Source organism: Capra hircus, chromosome 1, assembly GCF_001704415.2.
Source record: "Capra hircus breed San Clemente chromosome 1, ASM170441v1, whole genome shotgun sequence".
Lineage (NCBI taxonomy): Eukaryota > Metazoa > Chordata > Mammalia > Artiodactyla > Bovidae > Capra > Capra hircus.
Genome location: NC_030808.1, coordinates 136,861,377 through 136,889,151, shown reverse-complemented (window position 1 = coordinate 136,889,151; position 27,775 = coordinate 136,861,377). Strand labels below are relative to the sequence as shown.

The 27,775-nt window shown below is 40.8% G+C and overlaps 1 protein-coding gene across 3 annotated transcripts in view; it reads left to right on the top strand.

Moving 5' to 3' along the window:
• ACPP (acid phosphatase, prostate) overlaps nt 1–27,118 on the top strand; it is a 57,107-nt gene extending 29,989 nt beyond the window's left edge. The window contains exons 8-11 of one of the 3 annotated variants that reach the window (XM_005675609.3): nt 96–178; nt 2,367–2,470; nt 6,846–7,012; nt 26,698–27,118. In XM_005675609.3, the coding sequence (XP_005675666.1) occupies nt 96–178; nt 2,367–2,470; nt 6,846–7,012; nt 26,698–26,816 (473 nt within the window). In that variant the 3' untranslated portion in view covers nt 26,817–27,118. Of the gene's footprint in view, nt 1–95; nt 179–2,366; nt 2,471–6,845; nt 7,013–9,028; nt 9,080–26,697 lie in introns of those variants that run through there. The other 2 variants (XM_018051351.1, XM_005675610.2) reach the window with 2 other exon arrangements.

Here is a 27,775-nt window from a genome sequence, read left to right as displayed (position 1 = left end):
CAGAGAGACTCTCTATACGAATGAGCAAAAAGCTTATGAACTGAAATATAAGTCCACATTTGGTTCAGCTCTATTGTTGATCTGTCTTCATAAAGGTGTCCTGATCAATGAAATCCTCAATCACATGAAGAGTGCAACTCAGCCATCAAACCGCAGAAAACTCATTATGTATTCTGCAGTAAGTATTCTGTCTCCATTCAACATCTGTTCAAGTGTATGAGCTCTCTCAGCAGGGGCCTCAACTTCATCATCATTTCCAATTCAGATGTTCAAAATTTTTTAGTGAAATATATAATTCTGGGTCTCAAGGAATTTACAGTCTAATCCCTGATAACTCAGTTGGTAAAGAATCCACATGCAATGCAGGAGACCCTGGGCTGGGAAGATCCACTGGAGAAGGGATAGGCTACCCACTCCAGTGTCCTTGGGCTTCCCTTGTGGCTCAGCTGGTAAAGAATCCACCTGCAATGCAGGAGAGATCCCTGGGTTGGGAAGATCCCCTGGAGAAGGGAAAGGCTACCCACTCCAGCATTCTGGCCTAGAGAATTCCATGGACTGTATAGTCCATGGGGTCGCAAAGAGTCGGACACAACTGAGCAGCTTTGACTTTTTTTACTGACAAAAAAAGTAAGCATATAAACACCCAGCATAGCAGAATAGCAATGTCACACAAGCCAATGAATTAGTGCCTCAGAGAAAGGAAACATCATTTCTGTTCCAAACTAAAATTAGAGGCAAAATAGCAGAGGGAAAGAAGTAGAAAGGTTAAAAGAAAAGCTGAGTGTACAGGACTTGGTGATGGACTGGAATGTGGGTGAAGGACAGTGGTATGGAAGTTAAGCCATAGATGAAGGTAGTGTTTCAAACGTTGATGACTGGAAGGAGGGTAGAACTATTAACAGATGTGGTCATGGTCCAGGTGAATATACTGATTAGACAATTGGGTTTGAAATGCCAGCAACATCCAAGTAGGAATCTTCAGATGGCAGAGGTGATAGAAAAAATAAAAGGGAAGGAAAGCTCCAACTTGAAGTCAGAGTTATATTTGGGTGCAAAAAGGAAAGAGAGTGAGATCTCAGAAAAGACATCCATGTTGGAGCAGCAGCCAGGGAAAGAGGAGAATTCCAGGAGTATACCGTGTACTGAAATGGATGTCCATGGAGTCTGGGATGAGCAGGGAAACAGGACATGGAGGGCTGGGTCAGGCTCCCACCCACTTCTGCAGGACAGAGGATTTCTCAGATGTGGTCTGGCTGGTGTCATTCTGCAAGAAGATGAAAGAATCAATTAAAGATAAAGCAGAGTTTATTATCTGGGGTTCTAAATGGTATAGACTAGAGAAAAGTCTCATGGAGGAAACAAAGTATAGTACCTCTTAGAGAAAGATAGGCCTGAAATTATACGGTTTCTAATTGTAACTTGTTGTATGACTTCTGGAAAGTCATAAATCTGTAACTCCTTTTTTTTCCTCTAGTGAATTGGTTCTAACCCCTTTGGAGTATGTAAACACTGCCACATAGTTTAGGTAACCAAAAGTTAGGCCCATTTTATAGATATGAAAATTAAGGATTTCTTAAGATTAGGTAGCTAATCAACGGCAAAACTGGAATTGAAAACCAGTCCCCCTTGCCTTCTGGCTATTCTAAAATAAACCTTTAGTAATTATTTTTAAGCTACACTCTCTACTTCCTTCCTTTCATTTTATTCTGTATAAATGTTTGTAACCTCATATATTCTTCCCCAACTTTAAAATCACAGATGATATTGATCTATAGAAAACAAATATAATCTAGCATTAATATATTCCAAGTTATTTTAAAATTTAATGAAAATCAATGAAACACACTAAAACAGAGATATGTTCTATGGGGTAGGCATAGGACAAAATCAGAAGACTTGACTCAGATTTACTTTCTGCCATTTTGAAGATGTATGACATAAAGTAAGCTACTTAATTCCGCCCCCTCCCCCTCCTTTTTTTTTTCTTTTTGGCTGCACCATATGGCTTGTAGGATCTTAGTTCCCCAACTAGGGACTGAACTCAACCCCTTGGCATCAAAAGGGCAGAGTCCTAACCACTGGACCACCAGGGAGTTCTGCCCAAGTTACTTCATTTCTTTGGGTCTCAGTTTCTTCATCTTTTTTAAAGGAAATACTTGTATGTATGCAAATCTCATTGCCTAGCACCAAAGAGATGCACAATCAAAATTCATCCTTTCCCTCTCTACTTCTTAAGTCACTGGGGTTATGGGAGATTTAGTTGGATCAGAAATCACCATGGTACTCTACGGTGCTTGTTACACACCTATTGACTGTAAATTTGAAACAGATAAAAATCAAAAATATTTCTTTCAAAATCTCTGTAGCATGACACTACTGTGAGTGGCCTGCAGATGGCGCTAGATGTTTACAACGGAATCCTTCCTCCCTATGCGTCCTGCCACATGATGGAATTGTACTTCCAGGAGGGGTAAGTGTCTAAGCGGTGTTTCTCAAAATTAATACCACTGGAAACCAGGCATTATGATCATTTGTGTTATTATTGACTTAAGGGTTGTCTTGTCTATTTGGTTGGTTTGGTTTTATATTCAGGGGGAAGAATGGTAACTGTATCTTTGCTTAGTCATGACTCCTTTTTTTCTTTATTTTCATAAAGACTTTAATTGGGAAATCACATACAGACACAGTAGATGAGAAATTTGATAGAACCACCCCCCATCAGCGACAGAAATTATGTTTTTTTAAAAAAGATTAAGGTATTCTAAGAAGGATGTGGACATTACACTGTTCCCTTGTAAAACACAGGGTGGTAGAAGATAATCAAGAAAAAATTGTTTGTTGTTGGTTACAAATAATGTTCTTTCAGTTAAAGACTTCAAACATATCCATGAAACTTATGGTTATTCATATCCACCAGGTAAGATTCTTAAAGTATTCCTCTGCATAATGTCCACTACTTTGCAATCTGGTGTGGCCCTCCCCAGCTGACCAAGGCTTGGCTGAAGCCCGCTAGAAAGGCCACGATTAGAGAGACCAAATGTCCTAGTTTACCCAGAACTGGAGGGGTTCCCAGAACATATAAGTCTCATTGTTAAAATCGGTAAAGCCCTGGGCAAACCAGAAAGAGCTGGCCACCATAGCCAAGGCCATAGCAAAAATTTGTGTCTTCTGTGACACTGGCATTCTTGTTGGGAAGAAGAGACCTCATGGATATTATTGATGGAATAGTCACAGTGCAAGAACTGAATTAGAGCAGGGACTCTAGAGTTTTATTTCAGAGTTAGCTGGGGAGGTGCATTTTTCTCTCCTCTGAAGGCATTCACAATAGCTGCAGTCGGGACCATCTGACTGCAGTTATATTAGGCCCTGTGCTCGGAAGAGCCTATGCTTGGTTTAACAATTCAGTGTTGCCCTTTTAAAATTCTTAATAATTTTTCAACAAGGTATCCTGCATGTCTTTTGGCAAATTTTGTAGTCCTGGCTGTAGGTTTCTGGCTACCTGAATGTGTAGAATAGGAAAGTAGCAAAACAGAGGCCCGTTCTCAACCAAAATCTTCACTGCTTACAAAGAAAGTGAGTTCTGCAGCTAGGGAAAAAGTATGTTCATTCTTCGTTGAACTTCTAACTGGGTGCCAAGCATAAAGAGATAGAACTGAAATGTGTGGTCTTAGCAAGCTTTGCTCTCAAATATCTAGAGTCAGAATGGAGAGACAATGCCCATAACATGGAGAAAATCCAAACAGGGCCAAAAATAGTAATTCAAAGACATGGACATCAAGTGCTCTGTCAATAAAAAGCCCTGCAAAAGACTTCCGCTTTGAAGACTGGCTCCAGGCACAGAGTTTATAAATCCAGTGAACATTCCAGGATCAACTCTAAGAATAGGCACTGTCACGTTGGGATATGACAAAAGAAACTACCCACTTTTCTCAGCCTCTCCTCCCTGGTTTCTGCACCCAGTAGTCCTGAGCTTGTGTTTATTTAGGGTGCTGCAGCATTTTGTCTCACTGAATAGCTTGAATAAATTCATGTTATGAATTAAGTTTGGGGCATTTTTCATCTGAGAGACACTGACCTATAGAGAAAAAGTAACCAAGGGTCACTCACAGGTAGAAGTCAAATTTGTTGTTATATTGGGATTTTTTTAACACTCTAGAGGAGTATCAAAAGTTAAACGTGCTTATTTTTAAATTAAGAGCAAGGAGAATCCAAGTTAGCAAATACAGGTATAAAGTATATACCTGCAAATTAGGTGATCCTGAGTGTAAGGTGATCCCACTTTATCCATATTATAAAATAAAGAGAAAAAGAAAATTTTAGATTTTTATTTACATTAAACAGACAAACTTTTAATGCTGTAGATAAGGTAACTAAATATATTTTTTAAATATTCTATTTTTTGATTAAGTACACAAACTTAAAATCATATATAAAATAATTCACTAAGTTAAAAAATAGTGCTTCTTCTCACTTTCATATTTTGTGAAATACTTTTATTCAAACTCTCTGTATGTACCTTAACTTGTATCTTACCACTCAAGCCAATTTTAAGTCCTCTAAAATATTTTCCAAATATATTAATTATAAGGGTAATTTTGGCTGCTGCGCAAATGAACCTCAAATCTCAGAGGCTTAACTCAATGGAGATTTCTTTCTCACTCATCTAACAGTCCATTGTAGATGTTCCTGGCCAACAGGAAGTGACTCATCTTTGGTGTGATTCACACATGGTGATTTGTGAACTGGGGGGTTCCAGCCTTTGGACCTACAGTTTTCAAAAGTGCCCTCCTCATCTGCAGAAAGCATGTAGGAAAGAATGAGAGGGTGAAGAAGGCAAACTGCTTATCAAGCATCTCAGCCCAGAAGGAAAATATGTCAGTTCTACTCGCTAAAATTAGTCACTTGGTCCCTCTTAAGTGCAGGGGAGTCTGGGAAGTGTATTCACTTCTCAGCTGTAACCTTATTTGATGGAAAGAGAATCATGAATTTTGATGAACTATTAGTCCTCTTTGCCATATTACCATGAGATAAAGGGTACTGTCACTGAAAATTTTATACAAGATATATGTACTCATTCATACACTATTAGAGGAGTTTTTAGGAACATATAAGTGAATATTTGTAATTACTACTTTTTACATGGCTTCTTGGGCTTCACAGGTGGTACTAGTGGTAAAGAGCCCACCTGCCAAAGTAGGAGACGTAAGAGACTCAGGTTTGATCCCTCGTTCGGGAAGATCCCCTGGAGGAAGGCACAGCAACCCACTCCAGTATTCTTGCCTGGAGAATCCCTATGGACAGAGAAGCCTGGCGGACTACAATCCATAGGGTCTCAAAGCGTTGGACATGACTGAAGCGACTTAGCACACATATGGTTTCTTAAAGTGATGCTTTTCAAAAGACTTGCTCATAACAATATCCAAAAGTTGCAACTGTGTGATTACTATCCTAAGAAGGATCTTCTCTCCTGTCTCTTTGGCAGGTGACTTCTACAGGGGATCCTGTACTAGCTTTACAAGGTTGGTTTGGGACAGTGGTTCTTCCTTAAGCAATATATTGTTTTATGAATAAAGTAGTGGGAGAGCCCGCCTCAACATCAGCAGATGTAAGGACTTAAGTATACACTCACCCTCTCTTTCAGAGGTATCATTTTTATGTCTTGCTGTATATTCAAGCACATTTGTTGTTGTTGTTCATTTGCTAAGTCATGTCTAACTCTTTGTGACCCCGTGGACTATAAAGTGTACCAGGCCTCCCTGTCCCTCACTATCTCCCAGAGATTGCCCAAGTTCATATCCATTGAATTGGTGATGCCATCCAACCATCTCATCCTCTGTCACCCTCTTTTCCTTCTACCTTCAATCTTTCCCAGCTTCAGGGTCTTTTCCAATTAGTCAGTTCTTCACATCAGGTGGCCAAAGTATTGGAGCTTCAGCTTCAGCACCAGTCCTTCCAATGAATATTCAGGGTTGATTTCCTTTAGGATTGACCTGTTTGATCTCCATTCAGTCCAAGGGACTCTCAAGAGTCTTCTCCAGCACCACAGTTCAAAAGCATCAATTCTTTGGCGTTCTGCCTTACATGACTACTGGAAAGACTATAGCTTTGACTATATGGTCTTTTGATGGCAAAGTGATGTCTTTGCTTTTTAATATACTGTCTAGGTTTGTCATAGCTTTCCTTCCAAGAAGTAATCATCTTCTGATTTCATGGCAGCAGTCACCATCCACAGTGATTTTAGAGCTCAAGAAGAGAAAATCTGTCACTGCTCCCACTTTTTCCCCTTCTATTTGCCATGAAGTGATGGGGCCGGATGCCATGCTGTTAGTTTTTCTTATATATATTATTCATTTTAATGTTTCAGGCCTGGTTAAGGACAGGGAAGATACATTCGTTCAGGGGTAAGACTGAAAGAAATACTGAGAGAGAAAAAAGGAGAAAAGGACAGAGCAAATCAGAAGCATGAGAGGGACAGAATAGGAGAAAGAAACCCCAACATCCCACCTGTGCCCTACTTCTTACCTGAAGTTTCACCAAATCACCCTAAATCCCCCAACCATTGTGTCTCAGCTCCTTCTCTAACTCAGCATCCCAGGTCCCACATCACATGCCCCTGGTCATCTAACAAACCAGCTCTCCCATTTCCACCCTCCCAATCAGGCCCATGTACCCCAATCCCCCTCTTCCCACAGCTAAACTGGCTAATATCTACTCATTCCCATAAATTCTTCCACTAGGCCTTCAACTGACATGGTACAGACCAGGTAGAAAGAATTTCAATGGCAGGTCAATAGCACAGATCTAACAGAGTTCTTCCCTCTATTCCTTCCACCTTTCTCCACCAGAGAATACTTCGTAGAGATGTACTATCGGAATGAGACGCGATATGAACCACATCCCCTCACGCTACCTGGCTGCACCCCCAGCTGCCCTTTGACGAAGTTTGTTGAGCTGGTTGCCCCCGTTATCTCCCAAGACTGGTCCATGGAGTGTGCCATAAGCAACCATAAAGGTACTGAGGACATTATCAATTAGGGTGAATGCAGAGCTCTGCAGAGAAGGCAGAACATCTTTTTTCCAGATGGATGGTGCTTTGAGATTATAAACTGGCTTCACCCCCATCTTTGAGGGAAATAGGGTTTGGGTGATAATTGTATGTTTCAGAGACCTCATCTTCAGGAGACTCCTATTTCTCCACTGGGCCCTGCCTCTACCTGCCATAAACCTTGTCAATCTATATAAACCGAGGAAGCAGTAATCAAGCAGAAAGCATTTACGTGGGATTAAAGACTTGGAATTCAGGGAACAAGCATCAGACTGATCTTGGAGAAACAGTAGTGAACAGTCCTGATGAGAAATCTTAGTTTTTTGCCCAGGAATTGAACCTCGGTAGCCTGGATGAAAACCAGGAATCCTAACCACTAGACCAACAGGAACTAGAGGCAAGGGGTGAAATTCCCAGGCTCTTCCCCTCCTTTGAAAGCAAGAATGTTTCAAGGAGGTGAAAATTTTAAAAACAGGTACAAAGTTTATATTAGCACAACCAATGGGAGAGCACGCAGAGAAGTAGTTCGTATAAGTGAGAAGCCAGGCAGAAATACACACCCACAGAGAAAGGGTGTGGGAGTCCTCTCTAATGAGGAGGAGCACAGTAAAGAGGTGACTTAAATCCCTTATATAAGACAGATCTTCTGGGTCTTTGTTTACCTTTGGCCAATTATGTTGGGTTTCTTTTTCACACCTGACCAGTCCTAGGACTCTTCCCAAGACGCATGTGTAACTTTCTGCTAAGATGGATCCCACTGCAGAAGCCTGTGAGGATATGTCCAAACTTTTTATAGTGTGGTACCCTTCCTTTTTTGACCCCCAAGGAGCCTTTGTGAGCATGTGCTGACATGGAAATTTTCCTTGACCTCAGGAGTGGCCATCTTATATCTTTATGTTAGCAGAGCTCAGTTTCTGCCACTAGCTTTGTCCTTGGAGTGTTTAGGTGAGACAAAAACTTAAATTTTATTCCACTTGACATACACCACCTGTCCAGCCCAGGGGTGCTGGAGTCCAGCTCCAAAGCCAGGGAATCAACCTGAAGAGATGGGTGCTGTCGGCAAGAAATGATGCAGCCTCTCAATTTTCTTGGACTGAGTAACTTTATTTCAAGCTTAAGATTCTTTTTATACTTTAACAAAAGCATTAGGTCAGAGGTTTGACATTTTCAATTTCCCCTCACCCAGATTTATTGTCTCCATAAATCATTGTTGTCCTTCAAGCAGAGTTTCTGGTTCATGGTGCTCTCAGAATAGTATTTACTTTAATTCGTGATTACATTGTAACTCGTGCTTAAGTCTGGACTGCATACCACAAACCTCAGCTCAATTCTTATCTTTCTAAGTCCTGTTTGCCTCTAGTATCCTAAGCTTTCTATTTCTTAAAAATGGCTTCTAGCTATTAATATCTCTAAAGTTCCTAATCTCTATAAGCTATAGTAGAATATGCTAATATTACAACATTCCTTAAATCTTTAGCGTCTAACTATTTTAATTATTCCTAAGGCCTAAATTCAGCAAACTCCTTTGCCATGGTGGCATGTCATGGTGGAGAGGTCTGACAGAATGTGGTCCACTGGAGAAGGGAATGGCAAACCACTTCAGTATTCCTGCCTTGAGAACACCATGAACAGTATGAAAAGGCAAAATGATAGGATACTGAAAGAAGAACTCCCCAGGTCAGTAGGTGCCCAATATGCTACTGCAGATCAGTGGAGAAATAACTCCAGAAAGAATGAAAAGATGGAGCCAAAGCAAAAACAATACCCAGCTACGGATGTGACTGGTGATAGAAGCAAGGTCCAATGCTGTCAAGAGCAATATTGCATAGGAACCTGGAATGTCAGGTCCATGAATTAAAGCAAATTGGAAGTGGTCAAACAAGAGCTGGCAAGAATGAACGTCAACATTCTAGGAATCAGTAAACTAAAATGGACTGGAATGGGTGAATTTAACTCAGATGACCATTGTATCTACTACTGCAGGCAGGAATCCCTCAGAAGAAATGGAGTAGCCATCATGGTCAACAAAAGAGTCCAAAATGCAGTACTTGGATGCAATCTCAAAAACGACAGAATGATCTCTGTTCGTCTCCAAGGCAAACTATTCAATATCACAGTAATCCAAGTCTATGCCCCGACCAGTAATGCTGAAGAAGCTGAAGTTGAACAGTTCTATGAAGACCTAGAAGACCTTTTAGAACTAACACCCAAAAAAGATGTCCTTTTCATTATAGGGGATTGGAATGCAAAAGTAGGAAGTCAAGAAACACCTGGAGTAACAGGCAAATTTGGCCTTGGAATGCGGAATGAAGCAGCACAAAGACTAATAGAGTTTTCCCAAGAAAATGCACTGGTCATAGCAAACACCCTCTTCCAACAACTCAAGAGAAGACTCTACACATGGACATCACCAAATGGTCAACACTGAAATCAGACTGATTATATTCTTTGCAGCCAGAGATGGAGAAGCTCTATACAATCAACAAAAACAAGACCAGGAGCTGACTGTGGCTCAGATCATGAACTCCTTATTGCCAAATTCAGACTTAAATTGAAGAAAGGAGGGAAAACCTCTAGAGCATTCAGGTATGACCTAAATCAAATCCCTTATGATTATACAGTGGAAGTGAGAAATAGATTTAAGGGCCTAGATCTGATAGATAGAGTGCCTGATGAACTATGGAATGAGGTTCGTGACATTGTACAGGAGACAGGGATCAAGACCATCCCCATGGAAAAGAAATGTAAAAAAGCAAAATGGCTCTCTGGGGAGGCCTTACAAATAGCTGTGAAAAGGAGAGAGGCGAAAAGCAAAGGAGAAAAGGAAAGATATAAGCATCTGAATGCAGAGTTCCGAAGAAGAGCAAGAAGAGATAAGAAAGCCTTCTTCAGTGATCAATGCAAAGAAATAGAGGAAAACAACAGAATGGGAAAGACTAGAGATCTCTTCAAGAAAATTAGAGATACCAAGGGAACATTTCATGCAAAGATGGGCTTGATAAAGAACAGAAATGGTATGGACCTAACAGAAGCAGAAGACATTAAGAAGAGGTGGCAAGACTACATGGAAGAACTGTACAAAAAAGATCTTCACGACCCAGATAATCACGATGGTGTGATCACTCATCTAGAGCCAGACATCCTGGAATATGAAGTCAAGTGGGCCTTAGAAAGCATCACTATGAACAAAGCTACTGGAGGTGATGGCATTCCAGTTAAGCTATTTCAAATCCTGAAAGATGATGCTGTGAAAGTGCTGCACTCAATATGCCAGCAAGTTTGGAAAACTCAGCAATGGCCACAGGACTGGAAAAGGTCAGTTTTCATTCCAATCCCAAAGAAAGGCAATGCCAAAGAATGCTCAAACTACTGCACAATTGCACTCATCTCACATGCTAGCCAAGTGATGCTCAAAATTCTCCAAGCCAGGCTCCAGCAATACATGAACTGTGAACTTTCTGATGTTCAAGCTGGTTTTAGAAAAGGCAGAGGAACCAGAGATCAAATTGCCAACATCCGCTGAATCATGGAAAAAGCAAGAGAGTTCCAGAAAAACATCTATTTCTGCTTTATTGACTATGCCAAAGCCTTTGACTGTGTGGATCACAATAAACTGTGGAAAATTCTTCAAGAGATGGGAATACCAGACCACCTGACCTGCGTCTTGAGAAACCTGTATACAGTTTAGGAAGCAACAGTTAGAACTGGACATAGAACAACTGACTGGTTCCCAATAGGAAAAGGAGTAAATCAAGGCTGTATATTGTCACCCTGCTTATTTAACTTATATGCAGAGTACATTATGAGAAACCCTGGGCTGGAGGAAGCACAAGCTGGAATCAAGATTGCCAGGTGAAATATCAATAACCTCAGATATGCAGATGACACCACCCTTATGGCAGAAAGTGAAGAGGAACTAAAGAGCCTCTTGATGAAAGTGAAAGAGGAGAGTGAAAAAGCTGGCTTAAAGCTCAACATTCAGAAAACTAAGTTTATGGCATCTGGTCCCATCACTTCATGGCAAATACATGGGGAAACAGTGGAAACAGTGTCAGACTTTATTTTGGGGGGCTCCAAAATCACTGCAGATGGTGATAGCAGCCATGAAATTAAAAGACGCTTACTCCTTGGAAGAAAAGTTATGAGCAACCTAGATAGCATATTCAAAAGCCAACAAAGTTCCATCTAGTCAAGGCTATGGTTTTTCCAGTGGTCATGTATGGATGTGAGAGTTGGACTGTGAAGAAGGCTGAGCGCCGAAGAACTGATGCTTTTGAACTGTGGTGTTGGAGAAGACTCTTGAGAGTCCCTTGGACTGCAAGGAGATCCGACCAGTCCATTCTGAAGGAGATCAGCCCTGGGATTTCTTTGGAAGGAATGATGCTAAACCTGATACTCCAGTACTTTGGCCACCTCATGCGAAGAGTTGACTCATTGGAAAAGACTCTGATGCTGGGAGTGATTGAGGGCAGGAGGAGAAGGGAATGACAGGGGATGAGATGGCTGGATGGCATCACGGACTCGATGGACGTTAATCTGAGTGAACTCTGGGAGTTGGTGATGGACAGGGAGGCCTGGCGTGCTGCGATTTATGGGGTTGCAAAGAGTCGGACACGGCTGAGCAACTGAACTGAACTGAAGACCTAAATTCAACAAACTCCTTTGCCATAAACACTTTGCTCACAAATAGGCTTCAGATAGCAATCCCGTCCATGGCCTCAAGCTGTGGCCTACGTGCTCACCCTGGAACACTCTTTTGCAAAAGTCCTTGAACAAATGTCAATGATTAACTTTATGAATTATTCTCTGAGCACAGCTACAGAAGTCTTTGTGCCTTCTCTGCTCCTCTCAAGAACAATAAGCGCCTTAATATTCTTTTCAGTAAACTCAGCCGAGGAGAGGAAAAAACAAGTCAGAATCACAAGGCCTAATTCCTTCATCCTGTGTCCGTGCCTGCAGGACAAAGAGACGGAGTTGGGGCCATGCCTCCATTTTGTCAGTAATGCCTAACGTGGCTCCAGACACAGGGGCCCATCTATCACCTACTTCAAAACTGGAACAAAGTTAGAAATGTAAGAATGTTCTGCATACCTCCCGGGCGTGGGGTTGGGGGGGAAACTTACTGGAATGTTGAAAGTATAGGTGTAATATTTGTTCTGAGGATAAGAGGAATATGTAAGGCTTTAATTCTGGTATCTTCAGAAAACCTGAGCAAACTCTCAGGTCCTGCAGAAACCACTTACTATAAAAGAAGAAATCATATTCAAATAACACTGTTTAGAGTCCCGTAGATTTGCAATGCGCAGATGCAACACATCTAGAAAACACCATACTACTTTACCAGCACAAATAAAGATGAAACAGTTTCTTGAGATGGTTTCAACTGGATGCCAGAGTCTAGAGTTAAAGCCATTCCCTCTCCTAGTTGGTCGTGGGATGATTGACTGACACAAGATGTCAAATGATGTGTTTATTTGTATTATTTCTTTTCTTGGCCTTGGGGCCATCATTCAAATATCCTTTCTCCTTCACGCATGTAAGCCAAATGTAAAATAATGAGTAAAGTCATTTTAGGAAATTCAAAAGCATTACTTTTAAAATGGTGTCTTTATTTTTTTTAATTTTTTTTTTTAGTTTTTTATTTTTTAAATTTTAAAATCTTTAATTCTTACATGCGTTCCCAAACATGAACCCCCCTCCCACCTCCCTCCCCATAACATCTCTCTGGGTCATAAAATGGTGTCTTTAAAAAGTGTGTGTGTTTTTACTTAGAATAAAATTCCTGAGGAACAGATTTTAGAGGCTCTATTTTTGTTGTATGGTTTAATTATAATGTGATGAGGAGTAAAATATTAATATAAAGTAAAATGACTTGGCTGGTTTAAATTAATGTTCTAAATTGAAAGTGTATTTAGTTTGGACTTTGCTACTTCAGATAAAGCCTAAACTGGTGGGTGGCTCTGCTTCATCTATTTAAGATGGAACTGTCTAAGGAAACAACCTGGGAAAATTTACAATGTAGTAGAGAAGTAGAGAAATGCTTATTATACAGAGCAGCAAAGGTTATGCCTAAAGACTCCAAGAGTTGCAATGGGAACAACCCTGGATTTGGAGGGAAAGAGGCTGAAAGGAGTGCCAGGGAGGGCTCCCTACAAAATGCTGAGAGCATATGGACTCAGTTTGGATGGAGGTTTCTTCTACTGATGTGGTTCAGTTCAGTTCAGTTCAGTCACTCAGTCGTGTCCGACTCTTTGCGACCCCATGAATCGCAACACGCCAGGCCTCCCTGTCCATCACCAACTCCCAGAGTTCACTCAGACTCACGTCCATCGAGTCAGGGATGTCATCCAGCCATCTCATCCTCTGTTGTCCCCTTCTCCTCCTGCCCCCAATCCCTCCCAGCATCAGAGTCTTTTCCAATGAGTCAAATCTTTGCATGAGGTAGCCAAAGTATTGGAGTTTCAGCTTTAGCATCATTCCTTCCAAAGAAATCCCAGGGCTGATCTCCTTCAGAATGGACTGGTTGGATCTCCTTGCAGTCCAAGGGACTCTCAAGAGTCTTCCCCAACACCACAGTTCAAAAGCATCAATTCCATACAGGACTACCAGAAAAACCATAGCCTTGACTAGGTGGACCTTAGTTGGCAAAGTAATGTCTCTGCTTTTGAATATGCTGTCTAGGTTGGTCATATCTTTTCTTCCAAGGAGTAAGCGTCTTTTAATTTCATGGCTGCTATCACCATCTGCAGTGATTTTGGAGCCCAAAAAAATAAAGTCTGACATTGTTTCCACTGTTTCCCCACCTATTTCCCATGAAGTGATGGGACTGGATGCCATGATCTTCGTTTTCTGAATATTGAGCTTTAAGCCAACTTTTTCACTCTCCTCTTTCACTCTCATCAAGAGGCTCTTTAGCTCCTCTCCACTTTCTGCCATAAGGGTGATGTCATCTGCATATCTGAGGTTATTGATATTTCTCCCAGCAATCTTGATTCCAGCTTGTGTTTCTTCCAGTCCAGCGTTTCTCATGATGTACTCTGCATATAAGTTAAATAAGCAGGGTGACAATATACAGCCTTGACATACTCCTTTTCCTATTTGGAACCAGTCTGTTGTTCCATGTCCAGTTCTAACTGTTGCTTCCTGACCTGCATACAGATTTCTCAAGAGTCATATAAGGGCTAAAAAAGCCCTTATCAAACGTACTAGTTGCTTTAAGTTGGAAAGGATAGTGGAGTTACTTGATTGAGGATCCAAACAGATTGCCATAGGTTTCCTTCAAGGGGCCAATTTTAATGAGATAAAATGTCATCCCCACAAGAGCAAGGATTTTTATTTGTGGTATTTTCTCATGTATTGGTCCTCAGCAACCAGAAGTGACTGTGCTTGACATGGATTCAGTTCAGTTCAGTTCAGTTGCTCAGTCGTGTCCGACTCTTTGCGACCCCATGAATTGCAGCACGCCAGGCCTCCCTGTCCATCACCATCTCCTGGAGTTCACTCAGACTCACGTCCATCGAGTCAGTGATGCCATCCAGCCATCTCATCCTCGGTCATCCCCTTCTCCTCCTGCCCCCAGTCCCTCCCAGCATCAGTCTTTTCCAATGAGTCAACTCTTCACATGAGGTGGCCAAAGTACTGGAGCTTTAGCTTTAGCATCATTCCTTCCAAAGAAATCCCAGGGTTGATCTCCTTCAGAATGGACTGGTTGGATCTCCTTGCAGTCCAAGGGACTCTCAATAAATATTTGCCCATGAATACATAAGTTATTTACCTTTCTTCCCTGAACCTACTCTTTCTATCTTGACTGGCAGCAATACCTGTTACCCTGGGAGTTATCAGATTATCTCTCTTCATTTTCCACAACTGTCTGTCACCTCTTCTTATCAAATCTACCTACAGTACATCTGTAGAATTATTTTCCTTAAAACATAAACATCAGCAAACCCATATCCAAGTAGAGTGAGACAGAGTTAAGCAGCAAAACATGTTAATAAAGAGAAAATGTAGGGATTGGTGTGCTGGAGTTAGCTCACACAGATCTCAAGAGTAGAAAGTTATATGTCTCACTTTCCCACTTTGAGCTCAGTGACTTCACTCTGGCTATTTGAAATTGGTCATGGTGTCATGTGGGAGTATTTCCACCAGAGAAGTCAATGTTTACCACAATTTGGAGTTTTGTTTTTTTGTTTTGGGTTTTTTTTTTTTTTAATCCAGTTTAGCAGAACACCACTGGTTTTAACTCATAAAAAGTTTGTAGCATGAGGTGGTCTCCAACAAAGTGAATTCAATATTTGAACTACTTTAAGGAAAAAGGATTCAGTTTGTTCTATATGGTCTCAAAGAGTGATGTGAGGGGCAGCAGGTAAACATTTCAGGAAGATAGTGTTCAATGTTGGGAAATCTCTGGGATGAAAGTGTCCATTGGGGTGGGTGCCCACTTGGAAGGTTGTAGGAGTTGAATGACTCTTTACAAGGACCTTCAAATTTAGCAAATAAAAGTACAGGATACCTAGATAAATTTGATAAATAACCCTAACTACTAAATTCTTATCATTTTTTTAAAAAAGCTAAATTCAAAGACATTAACAATGCCCTGATAAAGCCAGTAGAGGAAGCAGTACAAAACCATCAATAGGACATATATTGTGTGTACAGAATGCCTGACAAGCCTACTCCTTAGAGTATTTCCATCTATGAAATTCTATTTATTCCTATGAGTAGTGTTTTCACTAGTGCTAGTAGACCCAATTAACTTCATTGTCATATCAACTAGATTAATCAGAGCCTTTTCTGGGAAACTCATAGTAAGTCTAAGTTCCATATTATGTTACTTGAAAATAATAAAAATTTTTTTGAAAATGCTTAATTCCAAAATCTTACTAATACACTTGGGCTCTCCTTCCTAGCACTCTCCCAACCCCACCTCAACCTCCAACTCCAGTTATCTGATAGAAAGAGATTTACTGGTAGAAAGTTTTAGTTTCCCCTCATAAGCTTTGTCAAGTTGAGAATCTGTAGCACATAGACACATCTCCAAGATTCAGTCATGAGTTTCTTGCAGGCAGGGGCCTACCTTAATCCTCCTTGAACCTTCAGTCAGTAAGCAATGTTTAGAACCTGGTGCCTTTAACCAACATTTGCTAATTGAATAAATGTTCCACCTTCCATACCTAGCCTGATTTCCATATGTCTGGGCCTAGATGTCAATAGTCTGGATATCAGTTGTTCAGTAAAAAGGGGAGAGAAGCTATGAATGAGCCTTGAATGTAACTGCACTGTAAAGACCCACTCATTGACTATATGTTCATATATTTATACCACTGTGTCTGTGTCTTTAGCCTCTGTTTCCAGCATAGTCACCTATGCTGGAACATTCTCCTGTTTCCCCAGTGCTATTTAGAGTCCTTGTTCAATGATATGCCTTCCAGCACCCCTCCTCCCCCAGAGATGAGACTGTGTGATCACCATACCTTTTTCTCATCCTTGTCATCATCATCAGTTTCTTAAGACATGTCTTATCATTTATTAATGACATTGGGAACGTGCATTGGTAAATCCCAGCTCACTCATCACTCCACTCCTGTCCTCAATCTAGGCAATTCTGACAGTCATAAAAATGGCCTTACCCATACCCTGCCCACCTCACCAATACACACGCCTAGGTCAAACCAACCACACAGTTTCTGCATTCTGATTTGCTGAATGGAGCTGAACGAAACCAACTGTCACCATTTCAAACTATGAACGTTGATATTTCTAGTCTAACCTCAGCTGTATCTTTCAATGCTACAATGATAAATGTATTCATCCTTCCTGGACTCTTTTCCTATTTTCTACAGGAAGGTCTTATTGATTTTATCAAACTTCTAATTCCATCTCTGCTTCTCTAATTCTCATGAGATGTCATAAAAATAACAAAATAAACCACTGAAAACTCTCATGTTCTCCTGTCACTGCCTCAAAATATCTCAGTAGCTTTAACCTGCCTTTCGTACTGTCCTTCAGGAAAACATGTTCCTCCTTGAGCAACCTAACTCCTCTCCTCAAATATATCATCTCACTCCTACAGTCCCCTTGGACCTCCATGAAACTCTTAGCTTCATTTTCTTCCTCTGCTCTGGCTCTGTCCCTTTTTCTATCAAGAGCACCATCAAGGACCTTCTCCATATCACGCTCTCCAATCCCAATTTTCTCAAACTAGTAATTTCCACCTATAACTCTATTTCCTTCACTCCCTCTCACTCCTGAACTATTTTGTAAAATTCTATTAGTCTTCCTTCATTTCTTTGTTGAAAGTCATTCATGCCTAATTCATGACTGTGGTTCAGATCATAAACTCCTTATTGCAAAATTCAGACAAATTGAAGAAAGCAGGGAAAACACTAGACATTCAGATATGACCTAAATCAAATTCCTTATAATTATACAGAGGAAATTACAAATAGATTCAAGGAATTATATCTGATAGAGTGCCTGAAGAAATATAAACATAGATTTGTGACATTGTACAGGAGACGGTGATCAAGGCCATCCTCAAGAAAAGGTAATGCAAACAGGCAAAATGGTTGTCTGAGGAGGCCTTACAAATAGCTGAGAAAAGAAGAGAAGCTAAAGGCAAAGGAGAAAAGGAAAGAAATACCTATCTGAATGCAGAATTCCAAAAACTAGCAAGGAGAGATAAGAAAGCCTTCTCCAGTGGTCAATGAAAAGAATTAAAGGAAAACAAAAGAATGAGAAAGACTAGAGATCTTTTCAAGAAAATTAGTGTTCCAAGGGAATACTAAATGCAAAGATGGGCACAATAAAGGACAGAAACTATATGGAACTAGCAGAAGCAGAAATATTAAGAAGAGGTGGCAAGAATACACAGAAGAACTATACAAAACAGATCTTAATGACCTAGATAACATGAAGGTTTTATCACTCATCTAGAGCCAGACATTCTGGAATGTGAAGTCGAATGGGCCTTAGGAAGAATCACTACAAACAAAGCTAGTGGAGGTGATGGAATTCTGGCTGAGTTATTTCAAGTCCTAAAAGATGATGCTGTGAAAGTGTTGTACTCAATATGCTAGCCAATTTGGAAAACTCAGCAGTGGCCATAGGACTGGAAAAGGTCAGTTTTCAATCCAATCTCAAACAAAGATAATGTCAAAGAATGTTCACACTACCACACAACTGCAGTCATCTCACATGCTAGCAGAGTAATGCTCAAAATTCTCCAAGCCCAGCTTCAACACTATGTGAATCAAGAACTTCCAGATGTTCAAGCAGAAAAGAAAAGGCAGAGGAACCAGAGATCAAATTGCTAACATCTGTTGGATCAGAGAAAAAGCAAGAGAATTCCAGAAAAACATCTACTTTCACTTTATTGACTACGCCAAAGCCTTTGACTGTGGATCACAACAAGCTGTGGGAAATTCTTCAAGAGATGGGAATACCAGACCACATGACCTGCCTCCTGAGAAATCTGTATGCAGGTCAAAAAGCAACAGTTAGAACTGGACATGGAACAACAGACTGGTTCCAAATAGGAAAAGGAGTACGTCAAGGATGTATATTGTCACCCTGCTTATTTAACTTACAAGCAGAGTACATCATGCAAAATGCTGGGTTGGATGAAGCTGGAATCAAGATTGCCAGGAGAAATATCAATAACCTCAGAAACACAGATGACACCACCCTTATGGCAGAAAGCAAAGAACTAAAGATCTTCTTGATGAAAGTGAAAGAGGGAAGTGAAAAAGAAGGCTTAAAATTCAGCATTCAAACAACTAAAATCATGGCGTCTGGTCCCATCACTTCATGGCAAATAGACGAGGAAACAATGGAAACAGCGAGAGACTTTATTTTCTTGGGCTCCAAAATCACTGCAGATGGTGAGTGCAGCCATGAAATTAAAAGATGCTTGCTCCTTGGAAGAAAAGTTATGACCAACCTAGACAGCATATCAAAGAGCAGAGACATTACTTTGCCAAAAAATGTCCGTCTAGTCAAAGCTATTGTTTTTCTAGTAGCCATGTATGGATATGAGAGTTGGACCATTAAGAAAGCTGAGTGCCAAAGAATTGATGCTTTTAAACTATGGTGTTGGAGAAGATTCTTGAGAGTCCCTTGGACTGCAAGGAGATCCAGCCAGTCCATCCTAAAGGAGATCAGTTCTGGGTTTTCCTTGGAAGTACTGATGATGAAGCTGAAACTCCAATCCTTTGGCCACCTGATGTGAAGAACTGACTCCTTGTAAAAGACCCTGATGTTGGGAAAGATTGAAGGCAGCAGGAGAAGGGGATGACAGAGAATGAGATGGTTGGATGGCATCACTGACTTGATGGACATTAGTTTGAGCAAGCTTCGGGAGTTGGTAATGGACAAGAAAGCCTGGCGGGCTGCAGTCCATGGGGTTGCAAGTTGGACACAACTGAGTGACTGAACTGAATGAACTCATGCCTAATTCAGTGGCCTCTTTTTGAAAATTTCCTATCAGAATCACATATCTCCATTTTACAGGCTAAAAATTCAAACCTCAGAAAAGAATATGCCATGAGTAGTAGGGTTCAAGCCTAAAGCACTCTCCAACATCATATTTCTACTATATCTCTTCCCTTTCCTTGCACACTCTCTAGTGAACTATTCTCTTTGGACAAATACCCCAAAATAGCATTGATGGGTCAAAGTTTATGAACATTAAGCAAACAATAGATATTTATTCAGTACCTATTATGTACTTGATATGTGCCTAGGTAGCCGTCAGTAAGTTTGCTAAGGAAACAACAGTAAGACCAGAGAATTTTTCCCTATGTGTCTTGTAAACTTTGACATAGATGTGGGGAGGCAGGCAAGGAGGACAAAGAGACAGGAGAATTCAACAGTCTCGAACAATTAAGCATGGTGAGTACTGTAATGAAGAACACACAAGTAACTATAAAAACATATAGCAGAGGCAATTATCTGAAGTCTAAGTTATCAGAGAAATCTTTTCCAAGAGAGAGATGTTTAAACAAAAATCTGAAGGAAACAAGGAATTAACCAAATAAGTGGAGAGGAGGAGAAAAGAGAATGTTATAGATGAACAGGGGAAATGTATAAAGGCCAAGAAGGTTAGGATTAGGAGCATTTTAGGAATTGAAAAAGTGTGTCTGGTGAGAGTACAATCTTTTCAATCTTCACATGCTGGAGAAGCAGGTATTAAGTGTCTTGTAGGTCAAGTTAACTAACTCTGGTCATTAAAGTGTTTTATCCAGAAGACAGATGATGTGACTCTTGCTTTAGACAAATCTCTTTGGTTCCAGTGGGGAAAGTAGATTTAAGAAAACTGGTTCTGAGAGAAGAACAGTCGGGAGGCTGTTGAAATAATACTCCCCCCACCCCCACAAAAAAAAAAAAAAAAAAACTAGTCCATGTGAACGAGAAAAGCAAAAATATTCAAAGGCAGAAAAGAAGTAGAGTAGACAGGACTTGGGGATTTATGGCACCAGGAAGAAGTTTTTGATACACACTGCCTGAATAGTTCTCAAAAGGAGATCAGTCCTGGGTGTTCATTGGAAGGACTGATGCTGAAGCTGAAACTCCAATATTTTGGCTGGCCACCTCATGCGGAGAGTTGACTCATTGGAAAAGACCCTGATGCTGGGAGGGATTGGGGGCAGGAGGAGAAGGGGATAACAGAGGATGAGGTGGCTGGATGGCATCACCAACTCGATGGACATGAATTTGGGTAAACTCTGGAAGTTGATGATGGACAGGGAGGCCTGGCGTGCTGCGATTCATGGGGTGGCAAAGAGTCGGACAGGACTGAGTGACTGAACTGAACTGAACTAAGTACCAATTCACACTGCCTTCAGCAGCTTTCATGTGTCCCCATTTAGCAGTCATTACCGGCACTAGACCTCTTCGCAGGAAGATATAAGTAACCACTGTCTTTTCTCAGATTCTAGAACATTACTCTGTCAAACTCACAAAATCCTTTATAGTACAAAGGAATGTATACTTTAAAAAATAAACATGAGGGAGAAGGAAAGCAAGAGAGAGAGAGAAAAAACCTCTCCTTAGTCTTCTCTTTGTTCTCAGACTTTTTGTTGAGTTTCTACTGGATTGGTAACTTCCACCAGCCCCCGAAACGATGGTGTTCAGGGATCTGTCCTTGGTTTCCTCTTTCCATAGTCACCATGAACCAGAGTTACTGAAGACTCTATCTTCTTCTACCGTCCTTATTTTCATATCTATATATAGACTTTTAGACCTGTTTTTTTTTTTTTCCAGTTGCCTACTGATCATCTCTACCAGGATAATAATCCACCTCAATCCTACATTTGAAACAAATTTTATTATCTCCTCTACTCCAAATGGATCCTTTCCAGTGTGCTTTCAGTCTCACTTTGCAGCCTAATTATCTTATTTATCCAACCTAGAACTCATAGGATGGCCTAGACCACAATGTCCACTTTACCAGTATATTTAGTCCATCATAGAGTCTGTCAATTATTCTTTAGAAGTATCTCTTGAATTCCCTCATCTGCATTGTCAGGGCCACACTTCCAGTGCTGTATCCAATGCTCAGTATCTTATCAAAGGCATTTTAATAGCTATCAGGCTGAGAATATTTCCACCATCTTCCTTTTTCCAGTTTTTCTTTTTTTTAAAAGGACAAATTAGGCAATGTCACTTCAATGTGTAATAATTGCTGATAATTTCCATTTGCCTCATGACAAACTAGAACTAGTAAAACCTGAGCCTCAACCTACATATCTGGCCTCAACTCACCACAACCTACATTCCAGTCACATGCAACCCCTATTTCCCAAAGACACTCTCATGCAGTTCATTATGTCTCATGACAAAATTCTGTTTACCTCAAAGTCCAAGTCAAATCTTATCATTTTTTTCAGAAGACTTTCCAAATTCTATCTCTTCCAAGTAGAACACTTTGTGATAATCTCAACTTTCTCTCTGTTCAAATGGCATTATCTTTACACCTCTATTTTACTACTACGCAATCTCATGATTATCTAGTTCTCTCATTAGATATTGATCTCCTCAAGAGCAAGGATGTTGGAACCCCAGAACCCGACACACAGCTGGCCTGGCATTTGGTGTGTACTCACTGCATATCTAGGAAGGAACAAAGGAAGGGGAAAGACTGGGAAAGTATATGACAACATGGCCAAAAAAATTGAAAATAAATTTCCAAATACAGAAAGTGAGTCATGGACATTAATTTTAAAGAATTGTTAGCCTCTGCCTTCTTCCCTCATTTTCATTTAGTCCTTTCCTTTCTTCTTCAAGTCTGTTTAGTTTCCTCCAACTTTAACTCCATCTGCAGTGCTAATGGCACTGGTCCACCAAGATTTAATTTGATTAATATTCACTTTCTTATGATACTAAGAGGCATTCTGACACCGTGAGAAAAAAATACTGAAATAAGAGTTGAGAAGATATATGAGTTCTAGATCATTAGTTCCTTTAATAAATATTAATTGAGTAATTTATTTTTATTAAAGGATAATTGCTTTATAGAATTTTGTTGTTTTCTGTCCAACCTCAACATGAGTCAGCCATAGGTATAAAAAAAAATTAATTTAAAAATGTTAATTGAGCTCCTGCTATGTGACAGATACTGTTCTAAGTGTTTGGGACACATTCATGAACAAAAAAGACAGAGGTTCTTGACCTTATGATGCATACATTCTGTTAGAAGGAAAGAGAGATGGATAATGAATAATAAACATAGTAAATAAGTACTTTGGAAGGTGAGGATCACAGGTGACAAGTGGGGATGGGTGTGGGGAGAAGACATATAGGTTGCATTTTTAAACAGAAAGTCTTCATTGAGAAGATAAGATCTAAGCAAGGAAAGTGATGGAATTACCTGGTACAGGAATTTGTGAGAAGAGTGTCTTCAGTTCAGTTCAGTCACTTAGTCGTGTCCAACACCTTGGGACTCCATGAACTGCAGCATGCCAGGCCTCCTTGTCCATCATCAACTCCCGAAGTTTACCCAAACTCGTGTCCAGTGAGTCGGTGATGCCATCCAACCATCTCATCCTCCATCGTTCCCTTACCCTCCTGCCTTCAATCTTTCCCAACATCAGGGTCTTCTCAAATGAGTCAGCTCTTCCCATCAGGTGGCCAAAGGATTGGAGTTTCAGATTCAACATCAGTCCTTCCAATGAACACCCGGGACTGATCTCCTTTAGGATGGACTGGTTGGATCTCCTTGCAGTCCAAGGGACTCTCAAGAGTCTTCTCCAACACCATAGTTCAAAAGCATCAATTCTTCGGCACTCAGTTTTCTTTACAGTCTAACTCTCACATCCATACATGACCACTGGAAAAACCATAGCCTTAACTAGATGGACCTTTGTTGGCAAAAAATGTCTCTGCTTTTTGATATGTTGTCTAGATTGGTCATAACTTTCCTTCCAAGGAGTAAGCGTTTTTAATTTCATGGCTGCAATCACCATCTGCAATGATTTTGGAGCCCAGAAAAATAAAGTCAGCCACTATTTTCACTGTTTCCCCATCTATTTGCCATGAATTGATGGGACCGGATGCCATGATCTTAGTTTTCTGAATGTTGAGCTTTAAGGCAACTTTTTCACTTTCCTCTTTTACTTTCATCGAGAAGCTCTTTAGTTCTTCTCCACTTTCAGCCATAAGGATGGTGTCATCTGCATATCTGAGGTTATTGATATTTCTCCTGGCAATCTTGATTCCAGCTTGTGCTTCCTCCAGCCCAGTGTTTCTCATGATGTACTCTGCATAGAAGTTAAATAAGCAGGGTAACAATATACAGCCTTGATGTACTCCTTTTCCTATCTGGAACCAGTCTGTTGTTCTATGCCCAGTTCTAACTGTTGCTTCCTGACCTGCATACAGGTTTCTCAAGAGGCAGGTCAGGTGATCTGGTATTCCCATCTCTCTCAGAATTTTCCATAGTTTATTGTGATCCACACAGTCAAAGGCTTTGGCATAGTCAATAAAGCAGAAATAAATGTTTTGCTGGAGCTCTCTTGCTTTTTCTATGATCCAGTGAATGTTGGCAATTTGATCTCTGGTTCCTCTGCCTTTTCTAAAACCAGCTTGAACATCTGGAAGTTCATGGCTCACGTATTGCTGAAGCCTGGCTTGGAGAATTTTGAGCATCACTTTACTAGTGTGTGAGATGAATGCAATTGTGCGGTAGTTTGAGCATTCTTTGGCATTCCCTTTCTTTGGGATTGGAATGAAAACTGACCTTTTCCAGAGAAGAGTGGCTGCTGCTGCTAAGTCACTTCAGTCATGTCCGACTCTGTGCAACCCCATAGACAGCAGCCCACCAGGCTCCCCCATCCCTGGGATTCTCCAGGCAAGAACACTGGAGTGGGTTGCCATTTCCTTCTCCAATGCATGAAAGTAAAAGTCAAGTTGCTCAGTTGTGTCCGACTCTTAGCAACCCTATGGACTGCAGCCCACCAGGCTCCTCCATCCATGGAATTTTCCAGGCAAGAGTACTGGAGTGGGGTGCCATTTCCTTCTCCAGGAAGAGTGTCTAGGCAATGCTAAAACTATAGCAAAGGAGGTAAAGGGGAGAATGCCAGGAATGTTTGAGCAACAAAAAGGCATGTGTGGCCAAAAGAGAGTAAGTAAAGGAAGAGTGTAGGAGAAAAAATCCAAGAGGCTAATACAGAGCCTTGTAAACTATTATCATCAGGATTTTGACTTTCATTCTGAGTGAGATAAGCATTCTTTGCAGACTGTAAGTAGTGGAGTGGCATGATTTGACTTGAAGCCATTTGGCTTCTGTGTTAGAAACAGATTGCAGGTGAGAAAGGATAGAAGCTAGGAAGAAGTTGGAGGTACTTATCCCACAAAAATGTTGGTGGCTCAAAACAGAATGGTGGCTGAGAAAGGAAGAGATCACTGGTTTGCAGATAGAGTTGTTGGTAGGACAACAGGATTTCCTGACATATTCAGTATAGGATGTGAGAGAAAGGGAGGAGTCAAAGGAGACTCCAAGATTTGGGGACTGAGACTTTAGAAGTAGGAACTTTTCATCGACTGAGGTGGGGAGGGCTGTGGGAACAACACACTTAGTGAGGGAGATCATGGGGAGTATGGGACTAGCAGTTCAGGTTTGGACTTGTTGAGACTGAAATGACTATTAGATGTCCCAGTTAATGTGTTGAATACACAGTTGGATATATAAACCTTGAATTTGGGGAAGATTAAAATTTGGAAGTCGATAGTGAATCAGTCAGGCAGTTCACTCTCTTAGTCGTGTCTGACTCTTCACGACCCCATGACTGTAGCACACCAGGCCTAGGTACCCAGGACTAGGGTATTGTTGGCTGAGAAGATAGCTTTCCAGATGAAATAATGAACAGCATCTCATGAAAAAAAAAAAACTATGTATATCTGCTTTATGACTGGTCAGCTATCAAAGGGACATGTGTAAATAAGCATACAAAATAATAATAGCATCAGTTCAGTTCAGTCGCTCAGTCATGTCCAACTCTTTGCAACCTTATAAACTGCAGCACGCCAGGCCTCCCTGTCCTTCATCAACTCTCAGAGCCTACCCAAACTCATGTCCATTGAGTCAGTGATGCCATCCAACCATCTCACCCTCTATTGCTCCCTTCTCCTCCTGCCCTCAATCTTCCCCCCCAGTACCAGAGTCTTTTCAAATGAGTCAGCTCTTTGCATCAGGTGGCCAAAGGATTGGAGTTTCAGCTTCAACATCAGTCCTTCCAATGAACATCCAGGACTGATTTCCTTTAGGATGGACTGGTTGGATCTCCTTGCAGTCCAAGGGACTCTCAAGAGTCTTCTCCAACACCACCATTCAAAAGCATCAATTCTTTAGGGCTCAGCTTTCTTAATGGTCCAACTCTCACATCCATACATGACCACTGGAAAAACCATAGCCTTGACTAGACGGACCTTTGTTGACAAAGTAATGTCTCTGCTTTTGAATATGCTGTCTAGGTTGGTCATAACTTTCCTTCCAAGGAATAAGCGTCTTTTAACTTCATGGCTGCAATCACCATCTGCAGTGATTTAGTTATCCTAAAAATGCTTACCATACTCAGTATGTGCTCAAGGTTTCCTCTTTAAAAGATATTTACTGAAAATCAAATTCAGAGTCCAAAAGTTGATATTCTATTTCTTTTAGGCCCAATTAATGATCGCAGTTGAGTATTCAGAATGCCTTTGACCCTGACACCATGAACAACTAATTTTAACTGTAGAAAAATGTGCAAAAAATGCATGAAGTTATTGCTGAAGGAGAACTTTGGAAACACTTCAGAGTCAATTACCCTCACTTTATCATGGAAGAATATGTGTGTGCTCAGTCACTCAGTTGTGTCCGACTCTTTGTGACTCCATGGACTGTAGCCCACAAGAACTGAGGCCCAAATGTCAAAGGTCATACTGGAACTGGAACATAGGTCATTTCCTGACTCTTAGTCTGGTGCTTTTTTCATCTTACTATGCTATATGAAATATACTGTTTCATGGCTGCTTTAGAAATTTCACTGACATTTTAAATGAAGGCAGAAACCAACACTGATGTGTAATCTTCCTGTTTTCCTGATACATTAATTTTATGGTCTTAATGTTTTCCCAATCCTTTATTTTACACTAATGTTCTTCCTATTTTCTCACAGTTCTAAGGATCATCCTTGCCATCATCTTTTGCCTGGTGTCTGGTGTCCTGATGGTGCTGCTGTTTATCCTCATCCGCCATGGGCCCTGCTGGCAGAGAGACTCTTATGGAAACCTATGAACAGATGGCTGAATAAGGGCAGACATGCCAGGCCAAACCCTGTGATGCAGCATTCAAAGGACAGTCTTCCACCTTGTGGGCATTGTGCTGCCCTTTGAATTTGCCTAGAGAAGGGTCTGAATTCACAGCAACCCAGGGACAGCCACCGATGCATTGATGAATGAACACCCAGATTACTTAGGTCTTCTCATTGTTGTACTCATCCTGGTATAGGCTTCTCATTCAGCTAGAAGGAAATTCTGCAGCAGATAATTGTGTTCTCTGGCACCAATGTCCAGAGGAAAATAAGAAGTGAAACTCAATCAGCATTTTGCCTCCAAAGAGCAAAAAATTACAAGGAATGACAAAGACACAGATTAAAGATTTGATAATGGGAAAAATTAGACTAGAAATAGTATTATATGGGGCTTCCCTGATAACTCAGTTGGTTAAGAATCCACCGGTAATGCAAGAGACTGCGGTTTGATTCCTGGGCCAAAGGCAGATCCACTGGAGAAGGGACAGGCCTCCCACTCCAGTATTCTTGGGCTTCCCTTGTGGCTCAGCTGGTAAAGAATCTGCCTGCAATGCAGGAGACCTGGGTTTGATCCCTGGGTTGGGAAGATCCCCTGGAGAAGGGAAAGGCTACCCACTCCAGTATTCTGGCCTGGAGAATTCCATGGACTATACAGTCCATGGGATTGCAAAGAGCTGGACGCGAATGAGTGACTTTCACTTTCACTTTTTCAGGAGGATTCTTAAAAAATAAGACTCAATCAGAAGGTATACAAAAATTTCTTCTTTAACTCTTAAGTAGGTTTGCACACTCCTAGAAAGAAAACCCCACAGTGTTTGATAACTGACAGATTTCTCTGTGTGTGTCTGCCTATTCATACACTTATACACTCATATCTACAGTGAAGATGCTTTAGGTGTTTCATTCTCAGAAACTACAATAGCAACTACTTTAGCTGTTGATA